At 39.9% G+C, this 25,551-nt stretch overlaps 1 protein-coding gene across 3 annotated transcripts in view; it reads left to right on the top strand.

The window, feature by feature from the left end:
* LOC103670173 (S-adenosyl-L-methionine-dependent tRNA 4-demethylwyosine synthase TYW1) overlaps window positions 1-25,551 on the top strand; it is a 202,241-nt gene that overhangs the window by 157,457 nt on the left and 19,233 nt on the right. For 2 of the 3 annotated variants that reach the window (XM_008698566.2, XM_040634987.1), the window contains exons 14-15: window positions 12,029-12,139; window positions 20,197-20,364. In XM_008698566.2, coding sequence (XP_008696788.1) covers window positions 12,029-12,139; window positions 20,197-20,364 — 279 coding nt within the window. The remainder of the gene's footprint in view (window positions 1-12,028; window positions 12,140-20,196; window positions 20,365-25,551) is intronic. The other variant, XM_040634988.1, reaches the window with a different exon arrangement.

The raw sequence follows: 25,551 nt of genomic DNA, 5'->3' as shown, positions 1-25,551 counted from the left end.
TTTGAATATCCTGTTTTCATTTCCTTTGGATATATACCCAAAGATGGGGTTGCTGGATCATATGCCAGTTTTATTTTTATATTTTGAGAATCCTTCATAGTGACTGTACCAGTTTACATTCCCACTAACAGTTCCCTGAACCCCAAATCTAAAAAGGGTTCTCTTTTTCCACATCCTTGTCAACACTTGTTTTCTCAAGGATAACTATTCTAACATGTGTGAGCAGGTATCTCATTGTGGTTTTGATTTACGTTTCCCCGATGTCCAGCATCTTTTCATGTACCTGTTGGCCATTTGGATGTCTTCTTTGGAAAAATGTCTGTTTCAGTTCCTCTGCCCATTTTAAAATCAGATTGTTTGTGTATTTTTGTTACTGAGTTTGTAGTTCTTCAGATATTAACCCTTTATCAGAAAATCGTTTGTAAATATTTTCTCCCATTCCATAAGTTGTATGTTAATTTTGTTGATGATTTCCTTTGCTGTGCGGAAGCTTTTTAGCTTGATGTAGTCCCATTTGTCTGTTTCTGCTTTTGCTGCTTGTGCTTTTGTTGTCATATCCAAAAGTCATTGCTAGGATTAGTGTCAGAGAACTTTTTCTCTGTGTTTTCTTCTAGGAGTTTTATGGTTTCAGGTCATAATGTGTAAGTCTTTAATCCATTTCAAGTTAATTTTGGTGAGTGTTGTAAGATAAGGGTCTGTTTCCATTGCTCTGTACATGACTATCCAGTTTTCCTCTCAGCATTTATTGAAGAGACTGTCCTTTCCCCATTGAGTATTCTTGGTTCCCTGGTCGATTATTAGCTGACCGTACATGCATGGGTTTATTTTGGGCTCTCTGTTCCATTGGTTTTTTAATTTAATTTAATTTTATTTATTTATTTTTGATGTAAAGTTCAATGATTCATTAGTTGCGTATAACACCCAGTGCACCATGCAATACGTGCCCTCCTTACTACCCATCACCAGCCCATTGGTTTATTTGTCTGTCTTTATGCCACTGCCATACTGGTTTGATTATAATAGCTTTGTAGTAAACTTTGAAGGCAGGAAATGTGAGGGCTCCAGCTTTGTTCTTTTTTCTGAAGATTGCTTTGGTTATTGAGGGTCTTTTGTGGTTCCATACAAATTTTCAGATTGTTTTTTGATTTGCTGAAATCCCATTGGAATTTTGATAGGCATCGCATTGAATCTATAGTTAGTTATGGGTATTATGGACATTTTAACAATATTAATTCTTCTGATAGTTTGAAATATTTTATGAGTATTTCATCTTACATCAATTTCTGCTTTTATTTCCCTTTTTTCTTTCCTGTATTTAGATTACCATTCACTTTCTGACTTCCGGAGATGCTTATAGATGTTCAATCTTCTTCTTATTTTTAAAATTGAGATATATACATATTGCATGGTGCACTGGGTGTTATATGCAAGTAATGAATCATGGAACATTGCATCGAGAACTGGGGATATACTGTATGGTGACTAATATAACAAAATAGATATTATTTTAAAAAATTGAGATATAATTCACAGAGCATAAATTTACCTTTTTAAAGTATATAAATTCACTGGTCTTTAGTTTATTCACAAAGTTGTGCAACTGTTAGCATTATTTAATTCCAGACCATTTTAATAGTGTCTGGCTTCTTTTGGTTAGCATAATTGTTTGGAAGATTCATTCATGTGATTGCTTGAATCAGATCCTCATCCTTTGTTTTCCTAGCTGAAGAGTACTCCGTCGTATGGATATACTACATTTTGTTTATCCTTTCTTCAGTGATGGACATTGGGTGTTTCTACCTTTTGGCTCTTACAGATAACGGGCTGTGAATATTCATGTTCAAGTTGTAGTGTGAACCTGTGTTTCTAATTCTTTCAGGTGTATCTGCCTAGGAATGGAATTGTTAGGTCTTACGGTAATTGTATGTTTAACTTTTTGAGGGACCGCCAGACTGAAGCACAAAAGTTTTTCATTTTGATGAAGTTCAGCTTATTTTTTTTTTCATTTGCTGCTTGTGCTTTTGAAAGAGTTGCATTGTCTTAGCTCTTACATATAGATCTTTGATCAGTTTTGACTTAATTTTCATGTACAGTGTAATGTAGGGGTTCCACTTCATACATTTGCATGTGAATATCCTGTTGTCTCAGGACTGTTTGTCAAAGACACTATTTTTCCTCCACTGAATGGACTTGACATGCCTGTCAGATCAATTGTCTACATATGTGTGGGTTTACTTCTGGACTCAGTTCTATTCCATTGATCCATATGTCTGTTCTTATGCCAATATCACACAATCTTGATTAGTATAGCTTTGAGTAAGTCTTGAAATCAGGAAGTGTGAGTCCCCCAGATTTGTTCTTTTTCAATGTTATTTTGGCTCTTTGGGTCCATATGCATTTCTCTGAAAATCAGCTTCCCCTGCTGAAAAATGGGCAGCTGGAATTTTGACGGGAATTTTTTAATTTTTTATTGAGATGAAATTCAAATAACATAAAGTTAACCATTTTATTTTTATTTTATTTTTTTAAAAGATTATTTATTTATTTATTTGACAGAGAGAGAGAGACAGCCAGTGAGAGAGGGAACATAAGCAGGGGGAGTGGGAGAGGAAGAAGCAGGCTTCCAGTGGAGGAGCCTGATGTGGGGCTCGATCCCAGAACGCTGGGATCATGCCCTGAGCCGAAGGCAGATGCTTAACGACTGAGCCACCCAGGCGCCCCCTGTTAACCATTTTAAAGTGAAGAATTCACTGGCACTTAGTACAGTTCATGATGTTATTCAATTACTACCTCTACCTAGTTCCTGAACATTTTCCTCATTCCAAAATAATGTCTTGTATTCAGTAAGTTGTTACTCTCCCTCCTCCCTACCCATTTGCTCACAACCACAAATCTGCTTTCTGTTTCTAAGGGTACACCTGTTCTGGATAATTCATATAAATGAATTCATGCAGTATGTTCTCTTTTTCATTCCTGGGATAAATCCCACTTATTCATGCTGCATAATATTTTAATATGCTATTGGATTTGGTGTGATAGTATTTCATTGAGGATGTCTGCATTTATGTTCATAAGGGATACCGGGTATTTTCTTGTGATATCTTTGGTTCAAAGGTAATATGGCTTTGGAGGAGTTCAAAAGTGTTCCCTTTTCTCCTGTTAACAGGAAGAGTTTGAGATGTATTCTTGAAACGTTTGGCAGATTTCACCAGGGAAACCATCTGTTTCTGGACTTTTTTTGGTTGGGAGTTTTTTGATTACTGATTTAATCTCTTTACTTGTTATAGGTCTGTTCAGATTTTCCATTTCTCTGTGAGTCATTTTTGGCAATTTGTGTGTTTCTAGGAATTTGTGCATTTAATCTAGGTTGTATCTAATTTGTTGGCATACAGTTGTTCACAGTATTCTCTTATACCCCTTTTTATTTCTGCAAGGTAGGCAATATTGTCTGCACTTTCATTTCTGCTTTTAGTTGTGTCTTCTCTCTTTTTTAGTCTAGTTGCAGATTTGTCAATTGTGTTGATGTTTTCATAGAACCAACTTGAGGTTTCTTTCTTTTCTGGTGTTTCTCCATTCTCTCTTTTAGTTCCGTTCTGTTCTCATCTTTATTATATCTTTCTTACTTTTTGCTTTTATTTTAATTTACTCTTCTAGATACTTGAGGTGTGAACTTAGCTTAATGTTTGAGATCTTTTTGTTTAATGTAGGTGTTTACAGCCATTAATTTTTCTCCAAGCACTGCTTTTTCAGTTTTTCATAAGTTTTGATACATTGTGGTTTTGTTTTTATTCATCTCAAAGTATTTTCCATTTTTGCTTTTCCTCTGGTCCATTGGTGTGTAGTGAAAAATTAATTTTACCTAAGATGTATGGCTTTTGCCCTTGGCTACTAGGAGATATCTCTTGATTCTTGAAATGTCCTACCTAATAGGAGTATCTTTGTTTGCGTGGGGGCTTTGACCACTGGACAGTCTAGAAATACGATTTATGGTGGAGGCTTTGGAGCCTTGTTAGTTTCATAATTAATTCAATTACTAGTTCTAATCTTCAGAGGAACTGATAACTAAAAGTATGACCCTGAACCTCCAGCAGGGTCTGGAAACCCAAGTTTAGCCATGTGGGCAGTATGTGATAGAGCTCCAATAAAAACTCTGGACACCAAAAGCTCATGTGGGATTTCCTGGTTTGACAATACTCCTGGTGAGAAATTGGCTGTTAATCTTATTGAAGATCCCCTGTGTGTGCCTGTTGTTTGGTGCATATATGTTTATGATTGTTATAGCTTGATGAGTTAACCATTTTATCAATATGTAAGGACCTTTCTTGCCTCTTGAAACAATCTTCTACTTAAAATCTATTTTGTCTGATAATCAGAGTATAGCCACCCCAGCTCTCTTTTGGTTACTGTTTGCATGGAATGTAGTTTTCCCCATCCTTTCACTTTCAACCTATCTGTATCTTTGGATCTAAAGTGAATCTATTTTGTAGACAGCATAGAAATCTTTAATTTTTGAAAGAAAAATCCATTCTGTCCTTTAATGGGTGAATTTAATCAACTTACGTTTAAAATGATTATCGATAAAGACTTGTATGATTTTATGTCTTGCATCTTTTTGTTTCTCATTTCTTCCAGTATTGCCTTTTTTAGTTTGATTGATTTTTTTTTCCAGTGTACCTTTTGATTCCCTCTTCATTTTCCTTTTTGTATATTTTTTTAGTTATTTTCTTTATAGTTATTCTAAGACCTTTAATTTATAACAGTCTAGTTTGACTTCTGGCTAAATTAACTTTAATTACATCCTGTACAACTCCAACTTCCTCCTTTATGTTGTTAACTTCACAGATTACATTTTTATATACTGCATGCCTGTTTAACATAGATTTGTAGTTACTTTTTAATGTAGATGTCTTTCAGATCACATAGGAAACAAAAAGAGTTACAGACCAAAAATAGAGTAATACTGGCTTTTATATTTATCAATGTAGTTACCTTTATTGGAGTTCTTTATTTCTTCATATGGTTTCAAGTTACTGTCTGGTGTCCTTTCCTGTTGTTCTGAAGGACTCCCTTTACCATTTCTCCTAGGGCAGGTCTGCTCACAGGAACTTCCTCAGCTTTTCTTCATCTGGAAGTGGCTTAGTTTCTCCTTGATTTTTTGAAAGATGGTTTTGCCAGGTATAATGTTCCTGGTTGATAGTTTTTTTTCTCTCAGATGTTTAATTGTCATCCCACTGCCTCCTGACTACTATGGTTGGTGATGAGAAATATGAGAAATTGGCTCTAGATCTTATCAAGGACCTTTCATATGTGATAAGTCACTTCTGTCTTGCTGCTTTCAAGATTCCTTTTGTCTTTTGACGGTTTGATTATAATGTGTCTCAGTATGGGTCTCTGAGTTTATCCTTTTTGGAGTTTGTTGAGATTCTTGGATGTGTAGATTTATGTTTTTCATCAAATTTTTGAAGTTTTTGGCCATTCTTTTTTAAATATTCTTTTTGCTATTTTTTTCTTCCCTCTCCTGAGACTTTTGTAATGTGTATATTAGTACACTTCATGGTGTTCTGTGGATCTTTTAGAAGAAACGTAAATAATAAACCTACAACCTTTCTCTTCCTTTTTGGGAAGTAAATGTTGTTAGTGGCTTGATGAGTTTCCTTGAATGATTTCCTGTTCAATCAGATTTTCTTCACTGAGTTTTATAACCTTGTCTTTACCCTCTTTCCTTGGTCTGCGTTTTCAGTTGTTCATTAAGGTTGAAATTGAAATTAAGTTGGGCTACTTAATTTATTTTGAGATTAATTCTATAACAGTTTTCCTGCTTATCTTTGAATGTAAAGAATGTTTCATTTGGTTGCATCATAAGTTGTATCTTTGAATTTATTTTCTCCTTCTTTGTTTATTTGCCTTATCAGATTGACACATTTTGTTTTGTCTCCCACGAATAGTATAAAACTTAGTTAAAGCCATTTCAATAATAGGTGTGGTTTCTAAGGAGTTTGATAGATTGCCCAGTTTCTAGGAGAGGTATTAAAATATTCCTTTGTTTTTAGAAACAATAGTCATCAGTGAGGAATTGTTTTGATTTTGAGGTGTTTTTGTTTTGTTTTGTTTTTGCTTTAAGTCATTCAATTCAGAATTAACTTTCTGGGGGCGCCTGGGTGGCTCAGTCATTAAGCGTCTGCCTTCGTTTCAGGGTGTGATCCCGGAGTTCTGGGATCGAGCCCCACGTCAGGCTTTTCCGCTGGGAGTCTGCTTCTTCCTCTCCCATTCCCCTTGCTTGTGTTCTCTGTCTCGCTGGCTGTCTCTCTCTCTCTCAAATAAATAAATAAAATCTTTAAAAAAAAAGGAACTTTCTGATGAGCATGCAATGTGGTCAATATTCACTTTGGTTTTTGTAAATTGAGGAGATAGTGCAGAAGACAGCAGTGGCGGAGTCTTACTTTTGCCGGTTTCCTGGCTCCTCTGCTTTTGGTATTACTACTGTTGCTGTTTTTTTCTGACTCTGGCTTTGTTCACTTACCAGAATAGAATGTAAGTTATACAACAGACGACACTTTGCTTTGTTCCTTGTCATATCTCCAGCACCTAGAATTGTGCCTGGCATAGAGAAGGACCCAATGACTATTGGCTGATGCCTGTGGAAACAAATGAATCTGTGGAGCAGCTGTGGTGGTGGTGGTGGTGATGGTAGCTGAAATGTATTCATACCCTTCTTTGTGCCAAACCATGTTCTGAGTCCCTTGTTTTAGTGCTTTTAATTCTACAGTAACACCGTAGGATGCTGACGATTACTCTCCCATTTTGCAGAGGCACAGGGGGCATGCTTGAACTCACAGTTGACTCCAGAGCCATAGCCTAATTGTTACTCTGTGGTTCTTTCTTCATCTTATACTTTTTCCTCCCTTCTCCTGTCCTTCCTGACGACGCAGGCCTTTTCTGCCCTGTACTGAATCCTTTTCTCCCTTGGTTCCCTTTGATAAACATTTAACATTTACCTTCGGTATTTTGACCTCAGTTTTTAGTCCATGTGTTTTCAGTTCATGTACTGCTTCCCTCTAAGAAACAACATAAGTTAAAACACAAATTTAAACTCTGTCACAAAGATCTGGTCTAAATTTTAGAGGTGAACATCTAGGTCTCTTGCTAGAGACCAGCTACATTTGATGTGATGTTACTTTTAAATATCTCCCCTCCCTCCCCCATGTTACTGTGTTTGCACCACTGGGGCAGATCGGGGGGGGATCTTAGACTCTCAAATTTAACAGAAAATACGTGAAATTATAATATGCCAACATCTTGACACTTTTGACAAATCACATCGAGACATTTTACAAATAACATTGAACACTAAACAGCACGTAGCTAAACTGTTTGCCTGAATTAAATACCTTCATCCTCGTTTTTATATTCTGTGGTATCACACTATACACCTGTCCCTACCAGATAACGTGCCACATTCAGAAAATTCTGCAGTAATAACCGTTCCAGTGCCTGTGCAAATTAAAAGTACGAAATACCCAAACTGGAAAAAAAAAAGTTTAATTCAAATTAAATGAATACAATCCAGTTTACACTCTCATTTTTTTTCTTTTTTTAACAAAAAGAAGGGTAAAATAACTTGCAAAGGAAATTCCAGCTTTCACCTTTCAAGCACATCTGCACCCAGTTTTTGTTTTAATCTAACCTAACTAGTCTGACACCCTTTTGTTCTTCTAGAGACCTTAGGAACTGCTTTAACAAATTTTAAACAGACTTTAAATAAAGTCTCTGAAATGATTCCATTGAGCAAGCTCCCCACAGACACAGCAAAACCCAGACTGTGAAGTTGATAATTTGAAAAGAACTAATCTAATCAAGTCCAATAATACTCCTTTTCCAGTAACCCCATAATGCTTCTTTTTGTCTATAGCAATTTGATTATAAGTATGCTATAGATAAAAAGGTATGAAAATTAGTTATTTCTGCTGATCAAGAGATACGAAGTGAAAAAGAAAGCCATAAAGTGTATGGAAATATTTCTAAGACATTTATAATAGCCCTCTTATAGCCAGATTATATAAAGAATTCCAAAAAAAAAAAAAAAATCAGTTGGAAAAAGACAGCCCAAAAGAGAAATATTTAAAATACTAGGACAAGTACTTCACAAAAGCCAACATCCGAATGGCCAGAAACATAATCAGCTTCTTTAGTAATCAGGCAAATACAAAATAAAGCAATGCAAGGGTGGCAAAATTTAAAGACTAACAGCACCAAGTGTTGTGAAGAAGAGAAATAGCTGGAACTCTGCGACACTGCGGGTGAAAGTATGGTGGAATGACTTTGGAAGCCGGGGCTGGCAATATCTGCTAGAATTGCACGAATACACATCCGGTGACCCAGCATTTCTGCTCTGAGGTGCATCCAAGAAAAATGTGTGCTCTCGTGCCTCTCAAGAGTTAACTATAATAACGCCGATGGCAACGTTATTTTGTGAGAGACCCAAACTGGGAAAAAACAGACAGCTTTCCCTAGCAGTATGTTCATATAATGGAGCACTAAACGGGAATGAAAGTGTCTGTACAGCCACGTCCAACAGTATGGATAATCTCACAAATGTCAAATTCCGTGAAAGAAGCCAGACCTAAAAGAATATATGTCGTAACAGCATTTCATACAGTTTCCTAAAACAGGCAGAATTCAACTCCAGTGTCATAAAAGTGTAACAGCATTGTTTTATAACAGCTAAAAAGTAGGAATGATCCAAATGTCTATCCGTGGGGGAATGGTTGAATGAATTGTTGTATACTGAAATGCTGGAATACTGGACAACAAAGAAAATAAGCCAATGTGAACATCCAGTGACATGGATGAATTTTATAAATATGTTGAATGACAGCAACAAGACACCAAAGAACAATGGTTCCATGGCAATGGTTCCAACAGGCAAAAATCTAAACCTGTAATGTGAACGTCAGGATGTTAGGTGTTTTTGGGACAAAGGGAGTCAGATGGCGGCTGAGCAATGGGTGTTTTCTTTATGTTAACCCCTTTAGTTACGCATACATGTTTGATATACATTTCTCTTCGTATGTTTCATTTCACAATTTTAAAAGGTTTAACAAAGCGAGAGAGAGCTATACCATTTGGGTTCACATCCCAGCCTTGCTGCTTTCCAGCTGTGTAACTTTGGGAAATTTATTCAGCAGCTCTAGGCCCCAATTTCATAACTGTAATGTGGCGATAATAATCAAACCTATTTTGTAAGATTTGTTGTAAAGATTAGACAAATACTGGGATCTTCGCTATGATATTAAGCACTTAAAACAACAGCTGGCATGTGGTAAGTGCTGAGGAATTGCTAACTCCTGCTATTGTTACTGTTGGTATCGTTGCCAGTTTATTTGTTCAAGGGAATTTTAAACTCCCACTGGAGTTAACGTTATGTTTATAAATCTATCATGACTCTCCATGTCAGTGAGTTTTTGTTTAGGTCTCTCAGAAAAGTTTATTTTCTTGACTGTCCTTGTTATTTCACAAACTAATTACTAGGTATTTTATAAATGTATTTTATAATTGTAAGTAGAATTTTCCTTGCTTGCATTTCATAATTGGTCTTTGCTGGCATCTAGTAGCTAATACTGTTTAGGATTTACTGCCGTCAGTCTGGATTCTAAGTTCTACATGAATTCATGCTTTTTATCCTGTGTAGGACCCCCAATTTACACAGGGTAGAAACTGAGAACAGGGGCGCCTGGGTGGCTCAGTTGTTAAGCGTCTGCCTTTGGCTCAGGTCATGATCCCAGGGTCCTGGGATCGAGTCCCATGTTGGGCTCTCTGCTCAGCAGGAAGTCTGCTACTCCCTCTGCCTCTGTGTTCTCTCTCAAGTAATTAAATAAAATATTAAAAAAGAAAAGAAAAAAAGGAAAGAAAGAAGGAAGGAAGGAAGGAAGGAAAGAGAAAGAAAGAAAGAAAGAAAGCAAGAAAGAAAGAAAGAAAAAGAAAAAAACTGAGAACAGAGGGATAGAGGTAGCTTAAGTATGTGGTCTTGGATTTGGTCTGGCCCCAGCACCCATATTTACCCCACTAGTCTATGCCAGGAAAGCTGTTCGTTTTTATACTTTTATTTAGTAACTGGCCAGTTTTCCTTAACATAATTTTTTAGTTGACTTTCTTAGATTTCCAAGAAGCCAGTTATATCATTTGCAAGTAATTATTTTTTGTATAGTATCCCATAATTCTTGTTCCCTTGCCTTATTGCTTTGATTTTAACTTTCAGGGGAAGTGTTGATAAAAATAACAGAGTGGACATTCTTCTGTTAGCCTGGCTAAATGGGAATGCCTGTATTTTTTAAATGACTGAGAATGACATTGTTGACTGGAGAATGTTTTCTTTCTTCTTTTTTTTTATTATGATATGTTATTCACCATACAGTACATCATTAGTGTTTGATGTAGTGTTCCATGATTCAGGAGAGTGTTTTCTTTATGTTAAGAATGTGTTTTAATTGTTTAGTTACCAAATGGTCTTTGACTTGTTTATTCTATTTTGTTTTAAAATTAGGGATGGCTTTTAAGTTATATCAACTATCTTTGTATATCTCTGAAGATGACCACATGGATTTTTCTGTGTTGAACCATGTCATGAATCGTCTTTGCATTTCTAGAATTTTTTTTAAGATTTCATTTATTTATTTTAGAGAGAGAGCATGAGCCCAGGGAGGGGCAGAGGGAGAGGGAGAGCGAGACTCTCCAGCAGACTCCTCACTGAGCACAGAGCCCAACACAGGGCTTGATCCCACGACCCCGAGATCATGACCTAAGCCGAAATCAAGAGTCCAACGCTCAACTGACTGAGCCACCTAGGCGCCCCACATTCCTAGAATTTTTAACATAGTGCCGAATCTTATTTGCTATAATTTCTGTAAGATTTTTGTGTATGTAAGTACAAATAAGAGTGGTCTGCAGTTCTCTGCCATTTTTTTAGGTGAATTCTAGCTATGTAAGCAGAATCTGGAAGATTTTTGTCTTTTCATGCATTATATACTGTATTTTAAAATAATTTATGAGAACATTTTATGGTATGGCTGCCTAATACCGTTCGTTAGAGTTTTTCATTAAAGATCTCAAGTGTTTCTTTTTCACTAATTACGGAAATCTTCAAACATAGACAAAAAGTAGAGAGGTTGATATCATTTTGTTCATTTCTCACCTCACTTTGTTTTTCTCTCAAGTATTTTGAACCTTGCTACTTAAAGCATAGATATTGCCTGGGAGCTTGCTGCAGATGGGTGCCATCACGCACACATAAGCACGTACGTCACATCACCCTTGCCACACACTATTGGTTATAGGCAAGTCGTAGATCCTGCCCCCCACTCTTGTTTTAGGTTTTCAGCCATTATTAGTAATGTTCTGAGATGTTGAAATAAGGCTTTGAACATTTAAAAATTTGTCTTGGGTCCTGGAAGGAAGTGACAAAGTCAAAATCATAAACTTTTTAAAGCCTTTGATGTCTGTTGTCTAATTGCTTTTCAGAAAACCAGTACTTCTTTTGGTTAAATGGTAAACAGGTGACAACACTGACAGTTCCTAAATGTGCCTTTTCTGCCAACGAGATCATTAAATGATGAGAAAGCAGGAAAGAAGACAAGAGTAATTAGAAATTCTTATCCTAAACACTTGAATGATTGGTATCTGAAAGCCTGAAGGTTATTTGAATTAATTTTCAACAGTCTTAAACTATTTGATCAATTTACTGTTCCTTCCTAAATCTAATTCAGTGTGTAGTTGTCAAGAAACATTTGGGTGCCTGATATAGTGTTAGAGATTATGAGTAAGAGAAGATACATGCTAACATCTGTGCCTTTAAAAGGCTTATGGGACTCTTACTGTGTACTTTTTTTTCATCTTTCTACAAAATATAACTTGGACTTACAAAAGTTCACGCCGAATTTCACCTTAGCTGGGTTCTCATTGAAGAAATTTGAAAATCTTCTTAGGTGTGACTTCCACCAATTTAAAAACAAGGTTGGCTTTTCCTCTGTTGTAGCAACAGCGTACTGTGTACAGACTGACTCTAGTGAAAGCATGGAATGTGGATGAACTCCAGGCGTATGCCGAGCTGGTGTCCCTGGGGAATCCTGACTTCATCGAAGTGAAGGTAAGCTCCTGCCGGCCCGTGGTGCTTTGTTGGCCACAGGGAAGTTAGCATCTTTTAAAACTCTGCAGAGGGTCCCAGATGTTTTATTTATTCATTCAGAAATATTAATCAGGAACCTGGCACTGTTCTAGGCATTGGGGATAATAACAGTAAAGACTAAGCTTTTGCTCTTATAAAGCTTATATGTATGGAGAGGTAGACCGTCAACACAAAATGAACAATTAAAAACTACATTGTGACATTAATATGCTGAGAAATAAAATAGTGTTATAGTGAGGAATTGGTTGGCTTTAAACTAAACTTTTTTTTTTTTTTAAGATTTTATTTTATTTATTTGACAGAGACAGCCAGCGAGAGAGGGAACACAAACAGGGGGAGTGGGAAAGAAAGAAGCAGGCTCCTAGCAGAGGAGCCCGATGTGGGGCTCGATCCCCTAACGCCGGGATCACGCCCTGAGCCGAAGGCAGATGCTTAACGACTGAGCCACCCAGGCGCCCCCCTAAACTAAACTTTTATTGTGAAAAATTTCAAACATAAACAGAAGTAGAGAGACTGGTCTAACGACCCTCCATCTAATCATTGCCCGGCTTCAAAAGTTATCAACTCCTGACCAGTTTTGTTTCAACTCTACCCGTACCCATTTTCTCTGCCTTACCCTATTATTTTGAAGCAAAGCCCCACATTATATGACTCATCCGTAACTGTTTCAGTATATGTCTCTAAAAGATATACACTCACTTTTAAACAGTTATTCAGAATACTGTTCTCACAACTGCACAGTAGTAACAATAGTCATTCAAGTATCGGAAATAGAAGGTTTTAAACTTGACCAATTATTTCTTCGTATTTAAACAGTATTCGTGAATCTGGGTCCAAATAAGGGTCATTGACTGAAATTGGATTATTTCTCTCTAAAATTTCTTTTAACCTGTTCGTTCCTCTTCCCTGTGTCCCACCTCCCACACCAATGATTTTGTTGAAGAAAATGGATCGTTTATCCTGCCTGGTTCCCTGTGTCTATATTTTAGATTTTGCTGATTGCATATTCCTTTGTCCCCTGGATTTCCTATAGATTGGTAGTTAGATCAAGAGAAGCTTGATCAGATGTGTGTGTGTGTGTGTGTGTGTGTGTGAGTGTCTACATTTCAAGGTCAGTTGGTTGGTGGTGTTGTATTCTTACAGCAGGAGGCAGTGATGTCTGATTGTCTCTGGCCTGTTTTTGCCAGTGTTTCTTTGGAACGGATTCCTGTACGTGGATTTATGTGCCAAAGGGCAGGTATTGTTTGGGTAGTATTGTGATTGGCTGTCTTAGAGTTCATAAGGAGGGCTTTTCTGAGGAGATGACTTTTTTACAACGGATTTTTTACAACAGATTCCTTCCAAATAGGAAGAGGCCATGAAGTACACAAAGGCTTGGGGTCAGAGCATTCTGGGCAGACGGCACAGGTAGTGTTCAGAGGTCCCATGTGATCCCAGTGGGACAGCTGGAGTTGGCAGAGACACAGGGTGAATCACAGAGGTGGGATGGGGCCAAATTCTGTTAGAACTTTCAAGCGAGAAAAGAACTGGGTTTTATATTAAGTTTAATGGTAAGCTTTTTGAGTAGTAGGTATACTGGGCAAAGGTTTTAAGCTGCCGTGTGGTGTGATCTGATTTGTGATTTTAAAAGATGACCCTGCTGCTGTCATGCGTGGATTACAGAGGTTCAGAGTAGGAGTGGGTAGACCAGTGATAAAGCAAGAGATGTGGTGGCTGGGGGAAGGGCATTGGCAATATAGTGGAACGGAGTGGATGCACTTGGGATAAATTTTGGAAGTAGAACCAGCAGACCTTGTTGCCAGTTGAGACTCAGGGAGTGAAAGAACAAAGAGAATCAAGAATAGCACCTGGGATTTTGGCTTAAGCAGTCGTGTGGATGTGGAACAATTTACTGAGGTGGAAAAGACCAGGGCAGCAAGTCTGGGGGTAATTTCACGAGTTCTGTGTTGGCCTCGTTCATTGGAGAGATCGTTTCAATATACAGGTACAGGTCCAAATAGGCCATAGTTGATATAAGCCTGGAGTTCTGCGGCTAAGACAGGGCTGGCTGTGGTCATTTGGAAGTCATCAGCGTGCCATGGTAGTTAAAGCTGTGGAGTGTTACGAGGCAGATGGTTTTTTTGGACAACTGAGAATCCGTACAATGAGAAAAAGAGACTGGAGAATCCACCCAGTCTCCGAAAGCTCCACGCTTCGGTGTACGTACATGAAGCGGTCGTACTCGATGTCGTTTTAGAGGGTGTTTCAGCTTCCCAGCCGTCTTTTAGTAAGTCCCACTTTCCGTGGTGGTACCCTGGAGGGGCCGGGGAGGTGGGAAGAGACCAAATGTTGCTGTCTGAGCGTGCGGCAGTACATCTCCACTCAGGTCAAAGACACTCTTTTCTTTTGAAATTGCTCTTAATTTTAAAAGGCTCCTCTTGGCAAGAGCTCTAATGATGCAGAGATGCAGACTGCATCTGCAGTGTGTGTCCGCTTAAGAAAACCTTGCCAGCCTTAGGGATTCATGGTGTTTTAATTTATGACTGAGCTGTTAAAGAATGCTGCGTCCAACGATGTTGCCGTCAAACCTCTATTATAAAGCAAGTTGGCTGGATCACACGGTCACCTTTTTTCTCCCTCCCTCCCTCCCTTCCTCCTTTCCTTTCTTCCTCGTTTACAGAAAAGAATCACCCAGTATTATTTTTAAAAGAAAAGTGGCTACTTTGTAAACAGTGTAATTCTCTGATGGGTATTTTTTCGTTGGACAAACTATTAACGTAACTCGGAAATAAAGCCTTCTGTCCACAGCTGAGACGTTATAATGACATAGTCTCTTTCAAACAAGAGTCCCATTTTACCATTTTACTCTTGCATCCAACAGATATTTTTCAGCTCTGTCCATGCGCCAGGCCTCATCAAAGCACCAGAGATACCACATTTGTTGTGGATATGTTGTTTGGGAACTGGATGGTCTTATTAAACAAGGCAAAGTCTACAGAAGTAAAATGAGCCACCGGGAGAGATCTTATTTAAAAATTCTTGGAGAAATATGTAATCTAATCTCAATTTTAACTGCCTTGCGTAAATGATAAAATATAACCTAATAGATAACCTTTGTCTTGGGGGAAAGCATGGTGGTGATCTGCTCGTCTCTTGTAGAAGGCCTAAGGCAGAAATGGCCTGCGTTGAGGACTGGATCACATGCTTTGTTAAAATCAGCTCTTATTTGTCTAGCAGGTTAATGAAGTATCTTCCTTTTAAACTAAAGTAGCAAAGGGGATGTTTGCAGAATATGGTATACTTAGGAAGCAGAACAAGTTCTAGAATAATATTTATTATTTGATTATTTTTAACCGTATATGTTTGGATATATTTATATATAAGAAAAGTATGGAAGGATATAAGACTGTTCACAGGGTTGTATTTAGAAGAAGAGCAGGGAAAGGCTTTAGTGATTTTATTTTTCACGTTTCCATGCTCTGCGGATTATTACAGTGAGCGTGCATTACTTTTGTAATTCCAGTGATGGAAATGAAATAGTAAAGGAGAAAAAGCAGGCTTTCCTGTTCAATAGAGTCAAACTGTTTAACGTCTAAAAAAGCATTTTCATTGTTGTTGCCTTATTAATTAAAGTGAAAAATTTTCTAAAATGGAGGAGTTTTAAAAATAGTAATAACAAGCCTTCTCTGAAAAACATTTGACGAGAGCTAGCAATATGGTAGGCTAAGTCACCTCAGATCCCTCCAAAAACAAACAGAAGGAACCGCGTTAAAATAAACATACTTTGGAGAGCATAGCCATCTGTCAGGTCCGTAAGGAAGTTCCTTCAGGGCTTGAAAAAGAGAGACCACCCTCGTGGTACCTTGGAGCTCCGATAGGGATGGGGGCTTGGGTCTGAAGCACAGAACACTAGGCCCTTTCACTTCCAGTGAAAGCACAAATTAGGATAAAATTTACCCACTGACACAGAACGGTGCTTGGAAGCTTGTCCTTCGCCTGTGCTCTTGATTAAAAAAAGAAGTCTCCCAGGGCTTGACCCTCACAAGGGCGTGGCATTAAAATTTTAATAGTACCTCAGCGTCCCATAAAAGCCCTGAAGATGTGAGATTGATCATACAAATTGACCCTAGGCTGGTGGTGGGCCTGGGGCTCCTTGCAGAAGCAAGCGCAGTACTTGTTCATGTCTTCTGTATTTTCCAGGCATGTGCGCGCGCGCAGGGGTCTCTCCTGGTCCCCGCACACTGGAGTCTTGTGGGAAATGGGGAGGAGCACAGCTCTGATACATTCCTAAAAAGTACCGCTGTAGCCTGATCCTCTTTGAGACTAAATTTCCTCAATATTAAAATTAGGCTTTAATAGGTTTGTTTTGAGAATTCAGTGGGATAATACATGCCTGGACTCAGTAAATGTTTAGATCACTTTTCATTAAGCACGTTTATTTAAACTAAATCAATAGAAGCTATTTCTTTATTATATGGGTTCCCTCTTTTCTTTCATTGCTAGTCTTATAAAACATTTTTCTGTTTTATTCCCTGTAAATGAACGTATATTTTAGCTTCATAGAATTAAATAGGCCTTTATTTGCTAGCCCAAGAATCTTAGTGCTCATTATTTGCTTGCTTGTTTGGGAAAATGTGTTTCATGTTATAAACATCTGCCATATTGAGAAACTTTCATAGCACAATCCATTTGTAAATGAAATACTGTCTTTATATTCTCTCCCTCGCATTGCACCTTGAGAAAGTAAGTGCTCAGTAATTATTTGTTGTCAGATGATTTAAACCTCCCTTACGATTTTGGCACTGTAACTGTCTCCAGAGCTCAATCCTTGCAGAGTACTCTTTGTAAAACAAATGTCTTAGCCTGACCTCACTCCCTTCCTTTGCACAAAGGTACAGAAAATTACCAGTTATTCATGTAGCAGTCCCTCACTGGTGTTCATCAGTTGCTTCATAACTAGTCATTAAAGAGTAGAAGAATCCTGAATGATGTGAATGAAATTTTATATTAGACCAGAATAGGGTTCTGGAGTTTAATGACACATAGAAGAATATGTGACTTGATCTTTAGGTCATTCAGCATAGGTCGGTTGGGGGTACAGAGAAGAACAAGGTGCAGCCCTTCCCTCCATAAGCTCAGAATTTAGACAGAATTATACCAGTTATCTGGTAAAAGCTATGCACAGTAATGATGAGTTTGGGATCAGATGGAGTAGGGGTTCCTGAATAGAAATCAAAGACAGGGTGGAAAATTTAGCCAGGTGAAGACTGGATGCCGAGTGGGGCAGTCAGTAGGAAGGCCTCGTGCCATGCTGAGACGCTGGGGCTGGGTTTTTGTGGGAAGAGCTGTTGAAACATTTTCAGGACAGAGTGTCATGTTTTGGATATGTTGTGCAAAAAGTCATGAAGACAACATTTCTCAACAGACTATAGGAGACAAAAACAATATCAGGAGTCTTTTGACACCCAGTCAGTTTAATTAAAATGTCAAATAGTCAGACTGGCAAAATACTGCTCTTCCCACAGACCTTGAATCCCCAGGTAGACTGTCCAAGCAGCCAAAGACCTTAGGGCCTCCGTGTCCTAGAGCCGAGTGATCCATCTGAAAGGCACCAATGGGATGGTGTGGGTTGTGCTCTCCACTACAAACCCAGACATGCGTAAGCTGCCCTGTTCTTCAGGAACTTTCTTTGGGTCTGCTTGTCACTCAACCTAGAGACTCTGAAGTGAGTGCTTTTCAGTTGCCACTTTGTACCCATCTGTTTTCTTGAGTTCATTCTTTTTTTTTTTTTTTTTAAAGATTTTATTTATTTATTTGACAGAGAGAGAGACAGCCAGCGGGAGAGGGAACACAGGCAGGGGGAGTGGGAGAGGGAGAAGCAGGCTCCCAGTGGAGGAGCCCGATGCGGGGCTCGATCCCAGAACTGGATCATGCCCTGAGCCGAAGGCAGACGCTTAACGACTGAGCCGCCCAGGCGCCCCTTGAGTTCATTCTTTTTTCAAAGTTGTGAGGGGAAAAGTTGGTGCTGGTCATAGATGGGCTGGGGGCAGGGTGGTGGTAGGGTAAGAAGGTAGCAGACAGCTGTGATGTAGAAAAAGAGGCATTTTTAGACAATTTAGGTAAGGTGTGATCAGGAACGAAGTCAGGGCAAGTCATCGGTCAGCACCAGATGGAGCACCAGAGAAGGGGGCATTAGAGCCTGACTGAGGGGGGCTCGGGCTTCCCTGAGGCCGATTTCTGCCCACAGCACTTCTGTCACAGAGAACACTGGGGCTCTGTGGTTGGTTCGGAAAGTTGCTCGCGCTGCCTACCCAGAGGATTTTGTCTGGGAAAGTGTCACGTGGAGGTGCAATAATATAGCCGTGGCATTCATTTTCTCATTGCCTTTCCAAACCGAGTCTGTGTTTAACGTTCCATGATTTAATATTGCTGAATTAGGAAATACTGAAATATTTTCCAAAACCCTTGTTATAAATGTAAGATCTCACCTAAAACCTCTGTTTCAGGGAACTTTCTAGATATGAAAAATAAATTCCTTTGTATTAGCTACTATGTACGTGCTTGTTCATATAATTCACATTTCATAAACAGCACTTAAATTGAAATAAAGTCCATTTTTATGACTAATTTGACCTACCAATTAATCCTTTTTCTGTTTTGTATACATTTGAGGAAATTTAGCACAATTTTTCAGCCATACCTAAAGATTTTTGAAACTTACATTACTTGCTTTTTTAAGTTCACCTAAATCTCAAGCTCAGTTTAATGAATTCTGTAAATCATCGGGCTGATAGAGGAGATGCTCTTGTTTATGGCGGCTAAGCTGGGGCGCCTCCAGTTTATGTTCGGCAAAGGTCATCTCGGTTTAGCGTACCAGTCATGTTTTTGAACAGCCATCTGGAGCCGAGCGTTTTGCAGAGCTCATCTGAGTCTTCGGCCAACTCCCAGCTCCACCATCTGCAGGGTCACGGTCACTCCACAGTGCTCATCCGTGGGTTTTTCATAAAGTGGCACCCTGCCCCCTCCAGTCTGTGTGCGTGTGTGCACGTTTGCACGTGCACACGCACTCGCATCCGTGTATGTGTGAGAGAGTGTGAGTGGATGTCTTTTTATTTCAGTTATTCCGTCCTTAGTAGTAGCATATCTAGAATATTCAAAACACTTGTCAAGGAAGTTTGTTCCTGGAGTAAAGAGGCTACGAAGTTAAGATATCCTTATTAAGAGTAAAGTATCATTATGTAACTTACCAAAGACAGAACTTAATTATGAAACTTCGGAGTCCTATATGCCCGGGCTGTCAGGGAGAGTTCAAGAGACTTAGAAGCCAGTTTACCTCCATTTGTACGACTCAGGAATTTCTGGAGAGGTGAGATACAATCTTCTAACATGCAAGTGTGTAAAGGGATGTATGTATCGTCACAAATGTATTTTGTTTGGCATGAATCTGTGTTTATAGGTATCCATTTATAAAATGCATTACAAAGTGATCTCCTTAAAGAATAATTTCAAAGGGATGCCGAGCTGGCCCTTTACAGGAAAACCTTACCAACCTTATCAAACGTAAACTGTACTGGAAAATGGGAGCTCATCTTATTTTCCCAGTGAATAAGTTGTTCACTGAATTTTTGTGGGTGTCAACCATGCCTCCATTATTGGTCTAGGAGATTATAATTCCTTGAGAAGTAATCTGTTACAGTGCACAAAGGGATCTGAACGAGAAGATACATTATTGGTTCAAATACAGTGCTGTTCCCAGACAGCATTGATTGTGACCCATGTAGCAGGGTACCCAAGCACTGCAGGGGCAGGGTGGGGAGGGCATCGGCCTGGGAGCTCCTGCCTACTTGTATGAGCTCCTAAGCAGATTTTATCATCTCGAATTCACTATTACTGTCTTCATCTTTGCATTGGGTTGGGTTGGATTGGCTGGGGTGGAGTCGGGTGGATTATGTCTAGAAGCCTTTCTGGCTCTGCCATTCTTGCTTGATGACATTTAAATAGGTCTGTAATTATCTCGAACCGTTGTAATGCTTCCCCAGGGTGTCACCTACTGCGGAGAGAGTTCAGCAAGCAGTCTCACCATGGCCAACGTGCCCTGGCATGAGGAGGTGATACACTTCGTCCGCGACTTGGTGGATCTGATCCCCGACTATGAAATTGCCTGTGAACATGAACATTCCAACTGCCTCCTGATAGCTCACAAAAGGGTAAGAAGAGCTCAACGACGCATTCTTCTATCTGCTCCTTCTCTTCCTCTTTAGTTTCTCCTCCCTTTGTTAGGGCAGGTATCTGCTTGTTTGCCGCTTTTCCTGAAACAGACTTAAGGAAGCCCTCAGTGGGTATGTGGGTAACGATGTGGGAACACAGGCCAAAGAAATATAGAAAAAAAAAATTAAACTTCCTTACAACTTACAGCCCATTGACAAGTGCTTGGGACAGGCAGGGTGACCTTCCTCTAGGAACTCAACTGTCTCAATGTTAATACTTTGCTGAAGGCAAAAGGCAGCCTTAGCTTGACATTAGCCCGACCTCCAGGATCCTGTAGTCTTCTTTAACATTGGAAATCCCTTTGGAAACTTCCTTTTTCTCTAACTCCCCCCCCCCAAGATATATGTTAGTAATCATCCTCCAAACATATGGCTCCCTGATATACAGCTGAAGGGTTTATGACTAAGGTTTTACTAGACAGTAGTAAATGACTTTTTCCTAAAAGCAGCTAGCCCCTCAAGGTCCTGGAAACCTTGCTTCCAAGTTCCTGAGAGACTTACACTATCCCTAACCTCCTCCCAACTTGAAAATAGATAAACTCCTCACAACCCCAGTGCAGCTCTTTCTGCCCACAGGTCCTGTCCCTGTGCTTTATTAAAACCACCCTTTTTGCACTGAAGATACTCGAGAATTCTTTCTTGCTGTGGCTCCTGGACCCCAACATTTCACCTCAGATAGGATGGCTGTTGTTGAGATTAGATGATAGCACAGTGAGTTTTGTTAGACTCCTCTACCTGGGTTTCTGTTCGAGTTCTCCATTACAAATGCTTTTGAAAAAAAGTGGACATGGGTGAATCCTGACAACATTATTCTAGGCGGAAAAAAAAACAACAACACAGAAAAGGGCACATATTGTATGATTCCATTTGTATGAAATGTCCAAACCAGGTAAATCCATAGATTCAGAAAGTAGATCAGTGGTTGCCAGAGACTGGGGAAGGGCAGGCTGGGAAGTGACCACTTTCTTTGGGGGTGATGGAAATATTCTAGAATTATCGAGTGGTGTCAGTTGCCCATCTCTGTGACTGTACCAAAAATCACTGAATTGTACACTTTAAAAGGCTGAATTTTATGGCATGTGAATTATAATCACAATAAAGATAAATTAATACCAAAAAGGTAATAAAGGTCAAGAATGGAGTACCTCTTCTATAAGTGCTTTTTATCAAGTAAAGTCAGGCTTAATTTGAACATGAAAGAACATTTTATCCTCCCCAGAAACCTTAACTGGCTTCCCGAACAGCTTCTCAGGTTAACGACATTTAATAACACGAGATTTGCTCAATTAAAATTTCACATCCTCTAGCCTCAACAAACACCAGGTTAAAAGGCTCTCATGCTTTGGTTGCAGTGAGATTGTATGTAGCTGACCTATGGTCTGTCGGACTTAAATATTTAGACAGAAGAATATGTTCTGGGACATCAAGGAACAGAGAAATAAAGGCCACCTGGTATTTGAAATGTTAATTAAAGTAGCTACAAAGCTAATTAACTTACAAAGCAAAAATCTTAAAAATTAAAGCCAAAAAATCTGAATTTTATTTTCTAGTTTTTCACTCACTGTTCTCTTAGGTAAGGTAGTGCCTTTATAAAAAATTATCTGATTGAAGAGGCAGTGCTCTGGAAATAATCCTGACTGTGGTGGTGAAGTTCTGTCGTCCTCCGTTGAGACTGTTCTTCACATCGTAGCCAAAGACGTCTGTATAGAATATAGACCTCTGCTGCTCGGATGCTTCAGTGACCTCCCTTTGCTTTTAACGTAAAAATCAGAATCCTTAATGTGACCCTAGGACCCAACATGATCAGGCTTGTCTACCTCTCCAGCTCCGTAAACTGCTCTTCCCTCTCTTGCTCTGTACTTTCTTTATTTTCTCAGCCACAATAGGTCTCAGTTTTCCTTTAATTAGGTTGGGAGTCATGTACTCTTTTCTGTTCTCTCAGTGGTTGCACTGGAAATGCCTGTATGCGTCCTCGACTAATCAATGTCGAATGGTAAAGAGTACTTTTACACTCTGACTGCAATGCAAGGGCCTGAGAACACCTTACCATTTTTCCCTGCCCACCTCACATGCTGTTACTCTTGGGTACATTAATTCTAAATGTGGATAAGGAGAATATTGTTAAGTGCCCTGTATAGTCAGGATTCGTTTAGATTTACATGCATCTTTAACACTGTTTTGCTGTCTGTTCCTTTCTGCATCTTTGACCCTCCATGTGGAATTGTTTTCCTTCTGCCCAGAAAACACTTTTTAAAATATATTTTAGTGGGAGTCTGCTGATGGAAAATTCTGTTCTTGTTTGGAAACGTATATTTTGGCTGGGGATAAAATTGTAGGTTGACATTTGTTGCCTTTCAACACAATAGAGATATTCTCTTGTGTTATAAATTCCACTGATGAAAAGTCAGCTGTTGCTCTGTTGCTCCTTTTCAGGTAATCTGCTCTTTTCATCCTTCTGGCTTCTTTTTTGGTTCTGCCCATATCCACAGGGAGTTCTCAGAAGGAGCCAAGCAAATAACTGAAATTTAGTGTGATAAATGCAATAACAGACATAGCTACCGGGTCTGAGCCAGCGCAAGGAGAGAGGCTGAGATTGACCCTCATCATCTCACGTTTGTTGAGCACCCAAGGTGTGTCAGGCACTATGGTGGGTACTAAGAGTACAAGGATGAGTTAAGCAAATAGTCGCTGCCTTCAAGAATGGTCTAACAGGGGGCGGCACAGTGGTTAAGCGTCTGCCTTCGGCTCAGGGCGTGATCCCAGCGTTATGGGATCGAGCCCCACATCAGGCTCCTCCGCTCTTTAAAAAAAAAAAAAAAAAAAAAAAAAAAAAAGAATGGTCTAACAGGAAAAAAAGGCAACTATCAAAGCAAATCAATGCCTCCAAAGTCTTATCAGAGCTACGATGGAAGAGAGTGGAGCCCAAAGGGAGTGCACTTGGGATGGGATGGTACTCTCAGGAGAGGCTTCACGAAGGAGTTGCCGTTTGACTGGATGTCCAGTGACAGCCCAGCTAGGAAGGACGTTAAAGCAGAAAACCATACAAGGAAAGGCCCTTGGAGAAGCGCAGAGGCCTAGCCTGTTGGGAGAACGACAAGTAGTTCGGTATGGCCGGAGGTCAGAAGAAGGGTTGGAGGGAGAGGAAGGGGGTGCTTGATCAGGGGCAAGAGCACTGATGGTGCTGAATGGCAGCCTAGTTGTGCCTTCTCCTCTACACATGGGCAGGCGCTGAAGGGTTTTAAGTAGGGGAGTGACACAGCCAGATTGGAGTTTCAGAAAAATTTCTCCAGCAGGGGATGAACTGCAAGACTAAAAGAGAAACCAGTTAGAAACTGTTGTAATAGTCCAACTGTCCGAGGGCAAAGTGATGAGGGTCTGAAACAAAGCTGTGAAGGGAGAGAGAGAAGTGGTAGACTTGGTCAGATAGTCAGTGCAGGCATCCTAGGTGAGTTGGGGGCTGCTGTCCCCTCAGTCCTGCCAAGCAGATGTCGAAGTGCAGGCTCTCCCCTCAGAACCTCTGATACCACTCTGACTAGGAAGGAAGGACCACCTCATTGCTGCTCCCCGGTGACAGTATGGGACGGATATGGGGGCCTTGTTGTCCCTAGGCGGGGGTGAAAGTCTTGGCTCTCTGCTAAGCTTCCTCTGTCTCCGCTCTAGCGCGGGCAGGGAGAGGCGCCTTGCTACGGCCAGGTGGATGTCAGTGCTCCTGAGACCGCAGGGGGCGTTGGGATGGCCGGATTCTCCACTCCACCTTCTCTGAGAGCTCCCCAGCCGCGAGGAGGGGTGTTCAGTTCAATGTGGCTGGGCAAATGTTCAAGTCTAGGATCCCCACGAGGTGCTGACTGAACTGGGGGTGAGAATCGGGCATTTTTCTCATGGCCTAGGTTGGTTATTGCCAAAAAGTTTTCTTTCCTGTTAGCTAGGCTGCCCTTTTCCTGGTCCTTTGGCTAAGAAAAGCAGGTTTTTCATGGGGCTCTAAGATTTTTTTTTTTAACACTGTTTGTGCCCTTTGGTATTTCTGGACTGTAGGCTTCAGCCAGGCTTCTGGGCTCCAGCACCCAGTGCAGGATATAAGAGCCAAAAATAAAACCCAGGGAATGCACCACTCTTGTTGTTCCTCAGGTCTTGGGGTCCCTAGCCAGTCTGCCTTCTTATATCCACCTTGAAAGTCTTCTTATGTTTGTTTTATGTATAATATCCAGGGATTTTAGCCGTATAGTGGGGGAGGTAGGAGAAGTGCACAGAAGTCTGTGACCACAGTTTTGACATTTATAGTTTTGGTTTAGTATCTCCTCAAAGAACAGTAATGCCAGTCTACTTCAAACACCGTTTATTAGTAGATTGTTAGCAGATTATTTCCATGGGAATTGACTTTCTTTATGTTAGAAGTGTCACCCAGTATAGTTACAAGGCTGCCCCTGCAGTGTTACTGGATTTTCCTGAAACTTACATGAAAATATCCTTGCCTGATCCTAATCAGAGCCCATCAGATCCCATTTAATAAGTAGGCCAGCAGTTCACAAATGGATGCCTTCTTAAGATTACAAAAAACAGAGCTATAACCAAAAACCAAACAAAGGAAATAAACAGAAAAAAGACAAAAGAAAACCTAAAGAGTAGAAGAATCCATAAAACAAATCATTTAGTTCATAAATAACAGAGTGGGTATTGACTGTTTAACGACCTCATTGTTTATACGGCCAATGCCAAGCTTATTGTTTCTCTGGTATATTTTTGAAACAGGACGTCTCACAGTGAATGCAAAAGAAAAACCTAGATATTTTATTTGATTCTTAATGGCTTTCACAATCAGGGCCTGTTTGGCCTTGTTTCAGGCGCCCTCTCTGGGCCTTTGCAAGGTACCGCCATGTTGCTTTTTTTCTTCCACCTTGCCCAAGATACCTCTTCTGCCAGAGATGCACTCACCACCCTGCCCCACCCCAGTTCATGTGCCGAATTTCTCCTCCTTAAAACTGTAAAACAAATCTGTTTGGGGGCTACTTCTCTCAGATCTTCTCTCAGCGCATTGATAAGGCTGCCTTCTTTAAGGAGCTCTGGGTTCCTGGAACACAAGGATGTCATCCCCAGCACTTCCTGGAGTCCCTGGGACACAGTAGAGTCTCA

Source organism: Ursus maritimus, unplaced genomic scaffold (assembly GCF_017311325.1).
Source record: "Ursus maritimus isolate PB19 unplaced genomic scaffold, ASM1731132v1 scaffold_2, whole genome shotgun sequence".
Taxonomy (NCBI): domain Eukaryota; kingdom Metazoa; phylum Chordata; class Mammalia; order Carnivora; family Ursidae; genus Ursus; species Ursus maritimus.
This window is presented reverse-complemented; position numbering and strand designations above follow the sequence as displayed.